The following is an 18,369-nucleotide window of genomic DNA, read 5'->3' as shown; positions in this document are numbered from 1 at the left end:
GATGACCCCAGCAGAAACTCGCTTGTGAGTCACAAGTTCCTGATATCTGAGATGAAGATGACGGCCAAGAATCTGTCAACATTTATGGCCACAACACTGAAGAATGACGCAACAGTGAATATAATTTGGCCGACGTTAAACGTGATGTGTGTGAAATAAGTAGGATTTACCATCCTTACGATGAACAAAGGTTGAGCGAGTAAACCAACACCAAAATCAGAAACAGCAAGATTCAGGAGCAATGTTTTCAAAGGCTTTGGTAACGACGAAGTTTTCCGCATCGCATAGATTGTTAAAATTTTTCAACATGATGGCGGTGTAGGCTGAGAAAGAGTTGAACACACAATTAACGATTACCGATGAGTAGAGTGGGTGAGCTTCATTTATTATACAGCTTTGAAAAAGAGCGCTAAGCGATGTTATGTACGATGAAATTGTACCGTATGCTAATAGGCTGGCCAAGTTACTGAGCAAGAGATAGGTGAATATTGAAAGATGTATGGTTGGGTTGAGTGCTTTATTACGACTTACCGTCACAGAAAGCGAATAATATTAAAGCTGGCATATCTGTTCTCATGTAAAAATAAATATCAGTTGAAACCAGGCAACCTTTGGCATTCTTGTTTAAATTAATGAGTCAATTTTCGTTTTACGAAAACGAAGATTTTAGTAAAATGATAAGTGCTTTTCAAGGCTTATTGGAAAAATTGAAAGTCTGGTTTTGCGTTTCTCATTAAAATGGAAGCTAGCAAAAGGTGTTGAATTTTAATTTTAATTTTCATAACAACGAGGCGAACTGTTTGTGTAAGTCAACTCGCCACCATTATCCCAAGTTCGCACAAAAATAATTTTCAACACTTTTTATTCTTTTTGCCTATCCCTCATTCCCTAATTTTTATCATGATACAAATGAACGCTTCCTGCGAGACAAGTCATTTTTGTAAAAAGCATTTCGTGATGAGTAAAGTTCTTTTTTCATTAGTTCATTATGTTTTTATGTGCCATATGTTTTTGTGACGGCCTTTGTTGTCTGTGACCAGTCCTTTTGAAACCTGATTAACTGCTTTGACTGGGGTTTGACGCATGAAGACAGATGAGTCGGTATTATTTAGCCAGGAGTTACGAATAGACATAAAAAGTAAACAAGGAAAAGCAGCAAACAAACAAATTCCCTGCAGAAATTGGAATCGAACCTTACCAATTCAGACGTTCTTAGAAAAACTTTCCAAGCATATTTTCGCACCAAATAGAGATTATTGTGTTCATAATTTCCAAATATTTTTTCGGAACACGCGAAATCTTTTTAAAGTTGGGGAATATCACTCGGATATTCCCCAGTATTCAGTCACATCACGAGTTTGGACCAATCACCTGCAGGCGAAAATATTCGATCAATTATAATTCATGACAACGTCGAAAATGTGATCAGTATGCGAAACATTCTAAAACATAAAAGGAAAATATTTCTTAAACACATTTAGGGGGACATTATCCTTTTGCAACGTTTATTTTATTTGGTTACGAATTTAGAGGAAGAAACGAAGAAAAAAAGATGAGCCAGCTATAAATTATTCTTAGAAACATAAGCTGGTTATAATCTTTTTACATATCATCTGTGCAAACATATTATAGTTCAATTGATGAACTTACAATATGGAAATTATCTTTACTGACTTCCTCGTTAATTTGTATTGTTAATCGTATGAATGCGAGTGGAATTAAGGATTTACACTACGACTGATATTTCAAAATTCTCTCAAAAGTGTACGACCCTTTGGGCGAGCGTAATTTGAAAGAATTTTAAAATATCACGAGTAGTGTAAACCCTTAATTGCTCGAGCTCATTTATTATACAACTGGGAAATTGCGAACGAGCGCGCGTTAATTTGGCCTGCTCTCAGCCGATCACAATGAGCTAATTTTCTCAGTTATATAATAAATTGTGAAATTAGCTCGGATAACAGGTTGCTCTGCAGTACAATATCCTCCCTAAGATGGTAAGAGAAGAGAAGAGAAGAGAAGTTAAGAGAAGAGAAGTTAAGAGAAGAGAAGAAAAGAGAAGAGAAGAGAAGAGAAGAGAAGAGAAGTTAAGAGAAGAGAAGAGAAGAGAAGAAAAGAGAAGAGAAGAGAAGGGAAGAAAAGAGAAGAGAAGAGAAGAGAAGGAAAGAGAAGAGAAGAGAAGAGAAGAGAAAAGAAGAAAAGAGAAGAGAGGAGAAGAAAAGAAAAGAAAAGAAAAGAAAAGAAAAGAGAAGAGAAGTGAAGAGAACAGAAGAGAACAGAAGAGAAGAAAATAAAATAGAAGAGAAGAGAAGAGAAGAGAAGAGAAGAGAAAAGAAGAGCCTTTTCCCATCATCAGGGCCTTTAGTGAAAGGTAGAAACAAGAAGTACATATTGTTAAATAAACACACAAGTCGCTACGTCCTGCTGCTCACTATACAAGATCCTCGGGTCTTACTCGTAATTTATATTTTGCAAACTCGTTCATTGATGTTTTGCAAACTCGTTCCATGGTCCTGGAGTAGTTTCATATAGATTTTTCCTTTCACGGTCGTCTCCAATCGGTGTTTCTCAGTAATTCTGGTTCTTTCGTGTATGCCGGTGTAACATCAGTTCAAATACCGCGTACTGATGTTCAAATGCAGCTAGTGTGTCTGACAGTTACGAATAAGCGAGTAACTCATTTGCATACAAAACTCCGCTACAATTGCGCTTGGTGATTTGCTGATTGATAAGACTTCCGATTACGAGTGAGCGAGTGACTGATTTGCATACAGTACTCCGCTACAACTGCGCCTGGCGATTGGCTGATTGACCAAGTGAGTGAGTGAGTGATATGCCTAAAAATCCCTGCTATATCTCAATTATCATCATCATCATCATCATCATCATCATTATCTCGACAACAATTCAAAACCGTTGCGTGGGCAATATTTCATTTTATTGTAATTTAGATGTCATTTACATTCTTTTAAGTTTATTTTTTCACACACCTATGGTATTTTAGTTTCTAAATTTTTTCACTCTTTTAGTATTTACTTCTATTCGCACAGAAACATATTTTATTCGTTAAAGACCATAGACTGATGGCCCGAAGCTTATGTATTTAATCTTTTCAACCAGACAACGTTTATACTTCTTTTAACATCGTGTATTAAGAGACTTAAGTCTATCTGATGTTCGCAGATTTTGCTTCCATCAAAAAGTTAAATTACTAAAAATTAGTTTCTTGGTCGAGATAAACTGCTAGTAGTCGTTATGACGTTTCTAAACTTACTCTTATAGGAGAACTGTCTAGTTTTGTCTTAATAATATGCTTCGCAGCTCGTCTATCACAGAGTGTCGAATGTGTCTTATTTTTCAGCAGTAAATAACAGGATTCAGAGAGGAATTAAGAAATATCAGCGTAAAAGCTTCGTTTTATTCACATATTCTTAATATGAAGAGAGGTTCTCTTCATACAGAAAGTTTCAGGCGTATACAACTTTCTGCTTTTAGATACTCATTAATTCGAAACTGCTTTGCGGGCCCGAGAAGTTCCAGGACTTTCGAGAAACAGACCCCTGACTACAGTAAGTTAACCTGGCTTCAGCCTGCGATCCAATCGAAAACCAGTACCTGGGCAGCGGCCAGCTTCTTAAAAAAACGTGTGCCAGACAAGCTTTAAACCTGAGCCCGCGATATCGTCACGTGATACTGGTGAGCGGATACTTTGTTTTGACAGTTATCAATTGACCATAACATGGATTTCCAATATCAAAGATGTAGCTGTAAACCAAGGCTGCATGTTTCGGTCAACCTGCCAGAGTATGGCCGCCATGTTGCGCCTACGTCGTCATCTCACGTAGGCGCCCATGCACGAGCAAACCGCTAGCCATGATGACCATGAAAAAAAAAAGCGATTCACGGTTTCCTATGAGTATGGTGCTCCGCTTGCTGGCCCTTCGTGCCGCCGGAGCCCTGCTATAAAGTTACTCTAACAGCAGTGCTATTGTGTTCGATCATTGTCCAGTTACAATTTTGTTTAGTTTTGCCTTATGCCTCGCAATGTGTTTATGATAGCGCGTCGAATGTGTCTCATCTTCCAGCAGTAAATAACAGGATTCAGAGAGGAATTGAGGAAAAAGGGGGTCAGTGAGTAAAAAAGCAAGCCATTTAAAGCTGAACTTTGCGGACATATCAAACGGGCGACCCGAGCGCAAAAAAAGTCTGGCAAACAACAAACTAAAAACATGAGATATACGTACAAAGTATTGACGGCAGACTTTCTCTGCCACGCAGCACTTTCTATTTGGCTGTTCTGTGCTACCTGTATCTGTTGGCAATGAATTTGGTCTGAATGGCGTCGTACAGTAAAATAAATTCTGCAATAAATAAGTCCCGTAATAATATAGCCAACACTTTGGGTGACGAGGTCGACGAGCAGGATGCCATCAAGGGAGATCCAAAACCCGATTGATGTAAGAAAAGCGCTAAAAACCCAAATTGAGATCACCACAGCTACAACACGCTTGTGAGTCACAAGTTCCTGATATCTGAAATGAAGATGAACGGCCAGGAACCTGTCGACACTTATGGCCACAACACTAAAGAATGAAGCACTAACAAATAAAGGTGAGATCATGTTAAACGCGGTGTTTGTGAAATAGGTAGGATTGGCCATTACAGCGATGTACGAAGGTTGAACCAGTAAACCAACACCAAGATCAGAAACAGCAAGACTCAGGAGCAATGTTCTCAAAGGCTTTGGCAACGACGAAGTTTTTATCATCGCGTGTATTGTTAAAATGTTCAACATGATGGCGGTGTAGGCTGAGAAAGCGTTGGGACCGGCAGACTGTACTAGGCACGAGAAAGCAAATAGGGGAAGCACGAGTGGAAATTCCTTTCTAACAACCTCCCTCTCTCTCCCCATTTGAGGCGCAGTTTGTTCCAGCCCGTGATTGGTATGTTTCGGTTTCCGACCACCTCGGGTTCTTTTTCGTAACTGAGTGAATAAAAGTGTCTCTGATATAGAAAATTAATTTATCATATGGCTAGCTCCGTGAGCGGACAAGATGAATCAAATCCTGCGCTGTGATTGGCTACCCAAGCGCGCAAGATGGAGCTATCTTGCCTGCTCGGGACTACCCGCCGTGTCCCACAAGAAAAAATTTCCCCTAAAGCCATATAATAAATCCTTTATTGACCCAGCTTGTTTGGTCAAGATGGCTGGATATTGGCCTCATTCCTTTTTTGCGAGTTTATGGACCGCGACTCCGTCTCGGTCCATAAACACGTAAAAAAAAGCACTTGGCCAATATCCTGCCATCTTGAGCTCACACTTGATCAATAACCCATACTTCTAAATAATAAAGCTTGAAATTAGAGTAATAATGACGCGAGTTAACCGATCTTAAACACGAAGCAGCTGTAAGCAACCCGGTCCTTGAGCGAAAATATAACACTGGCTTGTCATTGTTGTGTTGGTTCCACCATTTATTGGAAAAAACAAAAGTTTGCAAGTTTCAAAATGAGTGTGTTTTGAAATGTAAATAAAACTGAAAACAGGCGATGGTGAAAGAATTAATGAATAAAAGTGTCAGAAAGAGTATGCCATACATCAACAATTTTTTTTTTGCAACCATCTAAGTTAAATGAAAGACCTAGACAAAGGAAAAAACGCGATGATCTCTCATGTCCTGAAATTAGGGAGCTTAATAAACCACGACGGCGACGCAGAGGACAACGTCGATCAAAAAATCATTTTGCAGTTTCTCCCCGAATCTCTCGGTACCTAAAGTCATTTACTTTGTTTATCACTGTCAAAGCTATCCCGAAACTGAATCTAGGACTCATCGATAAATTCGAAATAAAAATTTAAAAAATTGGCCGTCGTGGTTCATGTTCTCCAGGCAACGCAGAATTAGGTCATTTCACGTTGTTAGGGAGCTTAAGCAACCACGACAACGACACCGAGGAAGACGCCAAGTAAAAATTGAATTTATATTTTACCAGCGAAATTCGCGATTGTTTAGATCTGTTCGGTACACCAATGGCTCTAAAAACGTGCTTAAGCTAAACATCCAACGACGGCGTTCAATTCCAATGGAAATATCAGAAATTAGCCGTCTTCGTCCACGTTCCGTAGACGACGCAGAACTTGGTCATTTCCATTTCCCGTTGTTATTTTGGAGAGGACGGCAAAGAAATGTACGGAGAATTATAACACACGTGCACAGCCATTGTTCTCCTCATTAAACTTTTTGTTTAGCGACGTTGCCGTTGCCGTCGTGGGTTTGTTAAGCTCCCTAATATACGTGTTTCCCTAGACAATAACCTAAGTTTTCAGAATAAAAACTAAGGATAAAAAACGACGTTTCGATCTCTCTGAGATCATTTTCAAGTTGTAAAAAAAGCGAATGAAATATATATATATTAGTACAAATTAGGGCGTGAGAACTTACTTTGGCACTGTCTCAAGATCTTAAAATCACGAGTTGTTGGTTAATGGTAGGCGGCTTCTTTTCTTTTGGTTTGATCTCGTGTCCGATCTTACGGCTTGTTTACACGGGGCGAATATCAATTCCAATTTTGCGACCTAGTTCCCCAAGTTGCCTTCGCGCGGAATTGACTGAACTCTTATCCTTGAATGGTAACACCATTCTGACATCGACAAGCGCTTCATTTACGTTACATGCTCGTGTGGAAATTGGATCGCCTGAAACTTTCTTGGTGACAAAATTAGTGATGGTCGATTGCAGCAGTTAGGCTGGGTACTGAAGTCGGGAGAACGTCTGTTTGAGACGATCAAATTCCAGGTGGAACAGCTGCCAGGTAGACGACACTTTAAAGGCACGATCCAGCATTGTTTTTAGCATTGACTTCTTGTATCTAACATTGACGTGGCTCTTGTAATGCGGTGTCAGTTGGTTTTCTGTACACCCTTGTCTCCAGGCGACCATTGCATTTCCTGATCTCCGTTCCCAGGAAAGGAAGTTTACCATATTCGCCAAGTTCCATGGTGAAGTTGGCAGATGGATGGCTTTCATTTAGAGAGGAAAGGAATGCTTCAGCTGTTTCGGTGTCAGGCATTATGCTCAATGTATTATCCACATAGCGTTTGTAAAACTCGGGTAACTTGCCTTGGTCCTTAAGTCGATCTTCGATACTGTACATAAATGCGTTGGCCATTAGGGGTCCAGTTGGCGAACCCATAGCAACACCATCGGTTTGTTCATACAAACTCCCCTCAAACTGAAAAAGCTGGTTCTTGGTGGCAATATTAAGCAACTCCACCAAGGCTGATTTTGTAATGTTGAGATTATGCTGCTTATTTAACCAGTCGTCCTTAAATACCTTTTCAGCTAGAATTTATATCGTCTCATCAACAGGGACATTGGTAAAAAGTGAAGTTACGTCATATGAAACAAGGATGCTTTTATCGTAAACTTCCATGTCATGGAGAGCATCCACGAAATTAAAAACATTACTGATGGTGTGATCATTGACTGATAGAGGTTTAAGCTTTTCATCAAGCCATTTTGCCAACTTGTAATTATATGTCCCGGTTGCCGAGAGCATTGGTCGCATTGCTAATTGTCGCTTGTGGGTTTTTGGCAGGCCATAGGGATCGGCTAGTCTCGAACCATTCTGGATAACTGTGCCAGCAACTGCCTTGGGAATATTATTTCCACAGTGGCAGGGAGCCTCAGAGAGATCTAAACGTCGTTTTTTATCGCTAGTTTTTACTCTGAAATGAGTTTCAAAAAAAATACTTATAAGAATAACCTGAGTTTGTGGATAAGAAGTGATTGTTAAAATGGCGGCACAATGATGTCAAGGACATATCGTGATTTATTTTTTCCCAAGAGGGCACGGTAACGAATCCTGAAATCTGATTGGTTCTTAGTGCGGTCCGGATTTTCCTATCTCTGACCACGGTCACGGTACCGGCGGGAAACCGCGCGGGTGAAATTGTCGCGTAGGTCAATATTCCTGAGTGAACCGGCGGTAATCGGCAATCTTTCGCCCTTTTCATACTTCAATCGACAATTAACCAACGAAAGTTTAGCTCTATTCACTTTTAAATGGCAAGGAAAGTCAGTGTAAGTAAATTCAATTGAGTATGTCGAAGTTGTGAGAATTTGTTTGGTTCTTTGTACCTCGGCGCTGTAATGGCACTTAATCCTGTAAAAATAAATATGTTATTTGGCAGCTTAGGGTCGGTCCGTATAGTGAAAAACTGTGACCTCGGGATTGAAACTGCTGCCCTCGGCCTGCGGCCTTGGGCAGCATTTTCAAGACCTCTGTCACGGTTTTTCACCATACGGACCTTCCAGCCGGCAAAGAACATGTATGTATTTTCAAGAGAGATCCAGATAAATACCTTGATCTTCTCTTGATTTTCTACCAGAATTACTCCTGATCATGGGGGGTGGGGGGGGGGGGGGGAATTGTACTCAAGAAATAAATTTTAGATTAATTATACGAATGCATCGACTTTATAGGGAAGATAGAATTCACAATTCCTTAACACGAAAAATCATTTGGTTGAAGATTCACTAACTCTGAGATGCCTACCCCATGCCGCTACCTTAGAAATGGAACCAAAATATTTCTAAAAAAACGATTTTTCTTTTTACAACAGATATATTTTATTTGATTACCAATAGACTTCAAGAAAGAAGTAAGATAAGAATAAGCTAATTGTTATTCTGACATTAAAAACATTGATATTTTATATTTGTACATCATATATTAACAGGCGTCTACCGAATGTACACAGATTATGTTCTATCAGTAAAAGCAAAATTCCCAAGAAGTAGTTTCGTGGTCGAGATGAAAAGTTAGTCATTATAATGCTTCTAAACTTATTCTTACAACAGGACTGTCTAGTAACTACAAGCTTGCTTGGTTATGTCTTTGTAATATATTTCGCAGTGTGTCTATGATAGCGTGTCGAATGTGTCTCATTTTCCAGCAGTAAATAACAGGATTCAGAGAGGAATTGAGAAACAACAGGGTCAGTGTGTAAAACGACAGACCTTTTAAAACTGAACTTGGCAGAGATATCAAAAAGGTAAATCCAACGCAATACTCTGGCAAACAACAAAAAAAAAAACACAAGATATACGTATGACATACAGGCGCGGATCTAGGAAAAATGTTGACCGATTTACTGCAAAAGCTTAGGGTTAGCCGAAGGCGCAAGCTCCTAGGGGGTTCCGGGGGCATGCTCCCCCAGGAAATTTTTTCAATTTTAACTACCTAAAGTACCCTTTCCTGGCTTTTTGAGTCACTCAGACAATATATTTGCCAGTTCCATTCTCCTTGGATGAAGCCTTGCAAATCTGCGAATTATTTCGTCAAAGTCAATGTCCATGTTGTAATGAATGTGCAGCAAGGCGAGTCCTGTCAATCTCGCCTGTAACATCGTGCTTCGTAAATATGTTTTCAGTCGCCTCAAAGCTATTGCTAGAACGAGTTTCCACTGCAAAGATAAATCTTTTGTTCAAGTATTAGAAAGAGGAAAAATTTCAGCCCAGACAAACACGTCTGGGTATCACGTTAGCCAGGCGTGTGCATACCGAACGAAAATAACTTTTCAGTAAAATTCATTTGTCTACTCTCAACCATTATTAACAAAGATCCGAACTAACCTTTTTTCCTGACGTAGTCAGTAATTTGTGACATCTTGACGTTGTTATGTATTCCACACTCTTGTTGAAGTCGTTGTCCAAAGACGTTGAATGATCATACAGGCTAATCGAGTAGCAGAATTGCATAAATCGCCCGGGGAAATTAAATTTTGGTCTAGACGCCCGCGGCGATGACGTGATGGCGTGACCGCCGTCGGGAGACTAGTGATTTCCCGGCTGTAAAATTTTGCCGCCAGAACGTGTCTATGACCCTTGTCTATTTCCGGTAATTGGCAAAAAAGAATAAATAAAAAATAAATGTCAAAACTATTTTCGAGATTCAACTTGCAGTTTACTTTTATTAAAAATATATACATATCTATTGATTTTTTTTTTATTATGAAAATTCTGATCGATTTCCGTAAAACGCTGGAAACAGGTATGGATCCGCGCCTGCTTGTTTACAGTCTATCGAACTTTATCTCTGGCAATCTTTGTTAATCTTTCCTTTGTGTACTTTTGCAGTGAAAAAGCTGGTTCACCGCGTCAAATGGACAGGATAAACCTTCAGATACGGAGGGTACAGGAAACCTGAAAAATAACAGTTTAATAAGATAGAAAAACACCAAAGACATAATGATAAACCATAAAGGAACAAGGATGGCTAAGGATGGAGAAGATTAACACGGATTGCAAACGACGAATTTGAAAAATTGAGGCTAAACTTTTCAATATACGCAAACGGTGACGGAGCTCCTTTAAATAAGCGTAAATTTGGCAATTTCCGTAAAAAAAAAATCTCGGGAAATTATGAGAACTAAAGAAAATGTTAAAAAGAAACCGAACAAATGGCCAGATTTAAATTCTACAAAGAAACTGAATTCTAGATATAGAAGCGCTAAATTAAAATACCGTAGTGCAGCACGTTCTTTCCAGCGAACTTCGTCCGCAGGAATTTTTACGGTCAAAATTAGAAATGTTGGTTGTATCGACGGTTAGATCTTCATGCGATTGCGTAAGCTTATTAATTGTCAGAGAAAAGTTTTTCTTCCAAAGATATTTTCCAAAGACGTGAAAAAGAGGTAAGAAAACTGAGTATGCGTCATAATTCGGGTGCGCATAATTTTCGTCATTATTAAAGTTGAATTATGACGCAACTGTAATTACTTGGCTGGACCAAACGTACGTTTTACGACACTTCACCGCGGTGTTCTTGTCTGTGAGAGTTTCGACAGTTAGAGACCAATTTCGATTTATTAAATGTCTTACTTGGCTCCGAGGCTTAGGGGAATAAAACAAAAGAGACCGCCTCGGGCTAAGGGATGAATAATTAACTTCTTTTTTATTATTCCGTTAAGCCTCGCGGAGCCAAGTTAGAATTTTAATATATCAAAATTGGCCTATTAACTACAAACATGGCCTATTCGGATCAAAATTCCTTTCAGGTGAGTGTTTTTCTCCCAAGTTGCTCATTTTTCACAATTCAAAGCACACAATCTTAACGTGGGATGCATTTCTTTTGTTCAAAGCATATTTCTCGCGGCTGTAATGAATTTTAATGTGGGTATATATAAAGAAGTGTAGAATGACACACCCATTTTAGCGTCGGTCGCCGTTGCATTGAAGGCGAGGGCGAAGACATCTTAGTCACTGTGCTCCCTTCAGGCAAGTCCATATTTTCTTTATTTATTGCCGCCGTTGAATTGAAGGCAAGGGCGAAGATATCTTAGCCGATGTGCTTCCTTCAGGTAAGTCCACATTTTCTCTAGCTAGTTACGTCTCCTAGCTGTTTCCCTCGTCTTTCAATTTGATCATTTAATGGTAAAATTAAAACTTTCCTTAATGCTGTGGAAGCTTCGAGTTGCATGTGGTTTTCCTTAACACCGAAGACCGTATTTAGGCGAAGTTGAAAAACCGAATACCAAACATTTCTCTTGTGAGTAACTGAATGATTATTTTTAATAAAATGTTTGTTTACGGCTTGATAATCTGCTTGGTTTGCCGTTTGACTTTGTCATTCGCAATTTGCTTCGTCACCTCGGAGCGCTACCACGCACACTCTTTTTAACTGTTATAAAAACAGAAAACTCCAACCGCCTTTGCTCTGATACGAAGAGAACAGTTATGTAGTTATATCAAAACCTATAACTAATCTTCAGTTCGTTCCCACTGCAGTGCACCACGTGCACTTTGTTGGTAGTCGTTTAAAAGTGTTATTCCACATTTTGAGGGAGTTTTGTTAAGTGCAAGGCCGATAGATGTCCGTTAACTGATAGTAATACTCATTCAAGTCCGTTTTGCTTGAGTTAACACGCGAAAAACTTAACCAGGACTTTCCTGTTTTTTCACAAGAATTGACCAGAGGCAGCAAAGTTGTATCCAAAGGAATTGAATTGGAGTGACAGGCGTCATTCGCCAATTCAAATGAAGTGTAGCACGACCAGCTATGGACTCTTGGCAAGTTTCATGTTGACGACAACTCCGTTGAAGTTCAGATAAGTGAATCACAGTTGTCGCTAGATTTCATTTAATATAATCCTTTGAAGTTTTGCAGCTAAGTCCAGTTTAGGGGCATTCAGACGTAACATTAGAACCGGTTTGCAATTTAATATGTGATCGATTTCAAAATGAGTGCATGTCGCTGGTAATTTTGTATACCTTGGTGCTGAATGTTTCGTAATTTTAATGGACGAGTCTCGTGTTTGGACGTATTTTTGCTTAAAATTAACCCACAGACAAAATTGACACGTATTATTTATTTCGTACTATTAAGTTAAAACATTTTTCATTTATCTTACAAATACAGGAGATCGAGTACCGAGTCTAAGATCTTACGATTTGGTGGCACTAAAGTTTTACTTTTTTTTTTTTTTTTTTTACATAGTCCATTCGTAGAATGCTTCAGTTTATCGTCCTGCGATCGCGTTTTTCTGTTTTAAAAAACCTTTTTTGAAATCCATAGCAAGAATCTAAGAACTTCTAACTTATTGACTACACCGGCAAATTCGTGTATTAATTCTAAAAAAAAAATTTATCTGAGCTGAAGCCAACTGACGAGCCTGTAGGCGTAGTTCAATGAGAAAAATGAACAAAAAACAGAAAAAATTTTCAGCGCAGGGAAAGATTTGCAAGCTCGTTAGGCTAGCTATCTTGTTATTTGTTCGCCAACATGAGAGCAGTTGGCTTTTGAAACAAATAGTTGTTTGGTTGTAGAAAGTTAAATTCAAAACAATTGACGTCAATGTCTGCAAGCAGTGAATATTGCTCTTTATCTCTGATCCGTTGACAGAAAAACTTATTGCCAGAATGTTGTCATGGAAATCAAACGCAGATGAATCCGATGGATTGACCACACACTTTCCAAGGTTGCCTAGAGATGGACACCAACTGGCAACAGCAAACCTGGTTGGCCATAAACAACCTGACGCCTGCCACGAGCTCAATGAGCAACGACATATCGTACAAAATAGAGATAAATGTAGATGGATTGTGGCTGCTTAGTGTCCCACAGAGAACGGAGAGGATCAATTAAAAAAGTAAGTAAATCTCGTTATCAACCTTGCAGCAAGTCTTTTATCGTACATGGCGGCTATCCTTCATTATAAACTCATTCTTACACTACCAAGTTGAATAGAAATACATGAAAGATGAAGAGTTGTTCCAAATCGATTGTTTTAATTCGAGAGGGCCATTTATTATGGTTCAACTTTCTGACCACAACATGCGAACAGGTTTTTGGGGTGAGCAAGTTATCTGACCATGAAATAATCATAAGTAAACCTAGGTGATTAAATAACTTAAGATGCTGCCGTTTGCTCTGCTATCTCCAGGATGACCAAAGGTGTGTTAAAGGACAGTTCACGAGTTTCTGGATTTATTCATCAACCTTAATTATTTGAATTTCATCAACGTTAACTGAATTCTGGATGGCAGTGTGCAGAGCTTCACTTCTGGCGTACGATCGATGACTATTGGAAAAACATCTCATCTCAGATAAGTAGATAATGGTATTCCTATCTTTACACTCCGAAAGTGTTAAAAATCGTGATTCCGATTGTAGAATTGATAGATTTTCAAGTTTCGTGCCATTGCTGCATATAAGTGTACGGTTGTCTTGTTGTCCACAAAATGCCATAATTTATATCAGTACAATACACGTGTACTGTATTATGTTCGATAATAATTGTAATGAGACTACCATTTGTTTGGAAGGACTTTGGGTGAAACTTTTGTTGGCTCAGATCATTTTCGCCTGGAGGGTGGAGTTATTATGTGAAGGAATTGAACATCTTACACTTTTCTTTTCATGTTACGTTCTGGGAATTAAGCGTCTGAAAAGGTTTAGGTGAAGAGGAGAATACCTCGACGTAAATAGTCATAAAAAAGATTCTTTAATAATCATTAAATCCAATTTTAATAGCTAGGTTATATTATTAACCAAGTTAGAAAGCATTATCCTGGATTCTTAGAAGCGCGAACAATACAACCCATCATTCTATTTCATTTTTGAAGAAAATGCTAAAATTCGAAAACACATCAAAACACTACTGTGTTCTGCATTTACATAGTTATCAACTGTATCTGACACTGCTGTAAATTTTTTAGTTGACAAGGTAGTGTTGATTAAATATTCTTTTTCTCTGTCTCTCTCGCTCCATGCGGCTGATATAACATTGTTGACAGAAAGGGCAGCCATCTTGGATCGCAATGTACTGTTGGACTCTGGCACAAGTTGACTATTGGAAACATCAAATCTCAGATAAGTACATTATTTCTACTCTCGTTAACTTTTAACAGTTTCAGTGTAAGAATTATGGAAATCTCAGAAACTGATTAACTAGAAGATATTGTCTTGATAAAGAAGCAAATTCTTAGAATTAATGTTAACAACAATATGAGAAAATCAGTAACGAGAATATACATTTTTGAGCATGGGATGTACTTAAGAGTTACCACTTTGAAAAACTAAATTCTCAGAGTTAACATTTAAAACAATATGAGAAAACATTTTGAGCACGGGACGTGCTAAAAGTTACCACTCAGTTCGTTATGCTGAAGGTCAACCTGAAACTATCGAATATTATTTCTCGCAATTCTTGTTTTTTTCAAGGTATTGATGAAGACCATAACCAAAAGTTGCGGAAATGCAGATAAGAGAAAAAATATTTTGCTTAATTGAAATCAATGGTGGTTTCTTTACGAGAAAAATTTAAATGAAGAGGAAGGGGTAGTAATTAAGACATGACCGCGGCTTGTCAATAAAATCAACTCGTGAATGCTCACTAGTTTTCCCATTAAGCCTGAGATGAATGATACATGGAATTGTTGTTTTGCCTGTCTGCATCCTTTACATTTGAGCAGTATTCTCGAGAATATAAAGTGAAGTATCTTACTTGAAAGGTTTTAATCTTCCAGTTCGTCACTTCTCACACATTGCAAACTACTTGTAAGAGTGCTGTTTGAGTACAACCGTATTAAAATTACTTTTAAAATTTAAAATAAGATCGCTCTAGAAAGGGCTTCTTCTGTTTTGTTTGTGTTTCTGTCGAGTAAAGAAGGATTTTGAATCTTCACAAAAATTTTGGAAAGGCTGTTTTGTTTTTGTCGAGTAAAGAAGGTTTTGAATCTTGAAAAAAATCATGGTCACAGCTAGTCAGACATCCGGACTACAATAGATCGTTTTTATTGTCATGTCATAAAAAAAAAGAAAAACAAACAAGAAAATGCGATCTTATAGAAGATAAATTAAGAAGGCACCTGCGGTTTTAGGTCTATGCGCTATCCCAGACTTCGGATATTCGCGTAAATGTTTTGCACAAATTTACAGAGCCCAGTATGGTGCCGCCATATTGGTGTACCTACATGGTACACCAATAAGCGAATCTTTGTTTACAATATTTGCTCCATAAGTGATACAGTTTCTGATGGATCTACCAAAACACTAGTTCTGAATATTGAAAGGACATAGCACGATCAACTGTGTCAAGGAATTTGAACTCGATGTATTGCATACTTTTTGAGCGAGGCGGGTTTAAAGGCTCAAAATTTTAGGAAGAATGTGTAAGCTCATTAACGCTTCTGCCACCGAGAAATTTTGTAGTTTTTGAAAGCCAATTTCTCCTCGAATATTACAGCCAAAGAGCCAAAAGCTTCACCAGTTACTAAGTTTCACAAGCTCTTTAAATTGTTGTAGTCAATTCGTGTCTAACGTGATACCTTCTCCGTGCAAAGTGGTATGTTAATGAGGAAAAATGTCGGCAAAGAAGTCAGCAAAGATTCGCCAATATGGCGAACGGAAGATAGTGCGATAATCTGGAGCTTACTTGGGTATCTAGGCCACTGTTTGCCTGCACAGCACAAACCTATAAATTAACACTTTACTACTACTTTTCTATTGCACGAAGGGCTAACAATCATGAGATAAGTATATATTTTTCGACAAACGCGATCGTAGCTTTACGTCCCGCACTGCCATAACTCTAAAATTCAAAGTGCATTTGTTTCAAACGTAGGACGTTATTCTGCTGAAATGTTGCGAAGATATATACTTTTCGCACCTCTTATGCCTGATGAGGGTAGAAACTCTGATGGCTCTTTAGGTTTGGATTTTAAAACTTGATGACGTCGCATGAAAACGTCCCATTGAATTGAGCATAGAATAGAATCTTCTTATTCAGATCTAATCGGTAATTAGTTCTACAATAATAATTAAGACAAAATCCGAGGGGAAATTGACCAATTTCAGTTTTTATTGGACAAAACCTTCTTCCAGAATATTTGTAAGTATATTACAGTCCTTTTTACATTTTCTAAAAGCTTGAGGTATAAATAGTTGCCTGAAATAACACCGAAAACAATTTCCCATGGAGACGTAAGAAAGTAAATTTCAAAGTTCAGAGAAGTTGTGCAAACATGTCAACAACAGTTTCATTTCACCAGTAATTTCAAGTGTTTCATATGAACTTCAAAATCTGTTTTGGACATTTGGTGTTGTTAGAAATAACTTCCTTTGAGAAGATATTGAAACAGTCGCACAGAGGTTTGCTATACGATGTGAATAATCCATTTGTTACTCGAACGTCTTGTGGATTCCTTCTTAATTACTTGGAGGGAGATTATTGAATGAACTTGGTAAGCAATTGTAAGAGGATACCATGAAACAACTTTCATACCGTCACTGGACTTTTTTAACACAGGATTTGGCAATATGACTTCTGCCAATACCACAGTATACAAGCTTATTGAAGTGCCGTTGAAATTAGTTCCCAACTTATTTTTTACTTGCATAATGTTTACATCTATGGAGCCCTGAATAAATTTTTTTCCGTAACGTCATGCTTATGAAATCACGTAAGGATACTTTTTTGAATACTGCAACTGACCCTCTCCCGCCACCCCAACCCCAAAAAAGAATGAAAACAGTCAAAATAGTGACCGTTGATAGGGGATTTCAGAATATATTTAGACATTGGCCCTTCAAAATCTGTACAATGCCTTCTATGGAGGATTAAATCTTTCACAGATTCGTAGATAGATCAGAAAGAGCGAAAAGTTTCAAAAAACATTTTTATGACTTAATTTAGGGTACAGGTTAAATTTCGCGGGGAGAACGTTTTTTCGCAATTTGCGGCGACGAGTTCTCTTTCTAAGAATAAAGTTTCTCTCATCAAATTTCCGTGATACAATGTTAGCCGAAAACTGAAGTTCATTTAAAAATTTAACAAAAGAAAATTGTACTTACTTGGGAAAAAACGTTTTGAATGACATTCCGATGGGAAAAGGAGCATTGTTGACAGGCCGTATTATCTATCGGAGGGAACTTTGTGCTAAAATATTCAGAAAATATTAATTTTAAAGAATACATCATGAGTTATTATAACTGATCATAGAAAGAAAATTAAAACTGTGTTAATACATCGATATTAAAGACATGATAAAAGGTCAGTTAGACGTGGAGCAGTTTATATAATTAATAAATGGAATTTCCGTCGTTTATTGAAATCGACTTAAAAGATCATACTTCTTGACTGGTTTTAAACTCATTACTTTGTTTTCAATTTCATTAGAAACTGCATGCGAAAACCTGTGTTTTTCATACATGAAAGAATGAATTTTGAGTTGTGGATAGGAAATGAAATAGTTAGCTTAAATAACGACGATACCTACGCCAGGGACGACTCCTGGAAAGAAAAATGATATTTCTAATCTCTTAACAATCTGTATATCTGCTCCGTACGCCAATCAGTACTTAAAACTTGCTCAAACTAAATCTGTAATGCCAGCGATCTATTCCAAAAAGAAATACAAAAAATTTGCCATCCCGACCTACGTTCTTCAAAATGCACAAAACCTGTTCATTTCACGTCACGGCTACAAAATGCACAAAGATTTAAAACGCACGTGCACAGCCATTGTTCTACTCAATAAATCTTTTGTTTGGTGACGTTTTCGTTGCCGTTTTGTGTTTTTTTTTTTCATTTGGGATTTTTTTATTTCCACAATTACATCAATTACAATTCTTTTTTCAACAATTAAGTTAGAGAAGAACGAATAAAGTTTGGTTTACAGAAGTTAACAATGAGACCATATTGAATTAATTAAGAAAAAAGATTTTGTCAATTCTTATCTTCATACTTATTTAACTTAACGATTTTCCTTAATAATAGCGTTGTCTACTTTAATTATTAGTTAAAATTGTTTCCTCAAAGATATTCTATTCTTTAAACAAATTCGTTTTATTCGATTTGAAATA

At 37.8% G+C, this 18,369-nt stretch overlaps 1 protein-coding gene and 1 pseudogene across 1 annotated transcript; both read right to left on the bottom strand.

Annotated features, from left to right (window-relative positions):
• Positions 1–4,021: 4,021 nt before the first annotated feature.
• Positions 4,022–5,205, bottom strand: LOC149112790 (beta-4C adrenergic receptor-like). The gene has a single exon (XM_089290802.1). It carries the CDS (start codon positions 4,910–4,912, stop codon positions 4,022–4,024), a length of 891 nt encoding a protein of 296 aa, XP_089146928.1. The 5' UTR covers positions 4,913–5,205.
• Positions 5,206–6,672: 1,467 nt separating this feature from the next.
• Positions 6,673–7,569, bottom strand: LOC149112789 (uncharacterized; annotated as a pseudogene).
• Between the last annotated feature and the right edge of the window lie 10,800 nt (positions 7,570–18,369).

Source organism: Orbicella faveolata, unplaced genomic scaffold, assembly GCF_042242905.1.
Source record: "Orbicella faveolata isolate gen_17 unplaced genomic scaffold, um_ofav_v1 contig_2, whole genome shotgun sequence".
NCBI classification, from domain to species: domain Eukaryota; kingdom Metazoa; phylum Cnidaria; class Anthozoa; order Scleractinia; family Merulinidae; genus Orbicella; species Orbicella faveolata.
This window is presented reverse-complemented; position numbering and strand designations above follow the sequence as displayed.

What these genes read in the sequence shown, in the direction of transcription:
- LOC149112790 (XM_089290802.1), bottom strand. Translation starts at nt 4,912, where the DNA reads ATGGGGAGAGAGAGGGAGGTTGTTAGAAAGGAATTTCCACTCGTGCTT.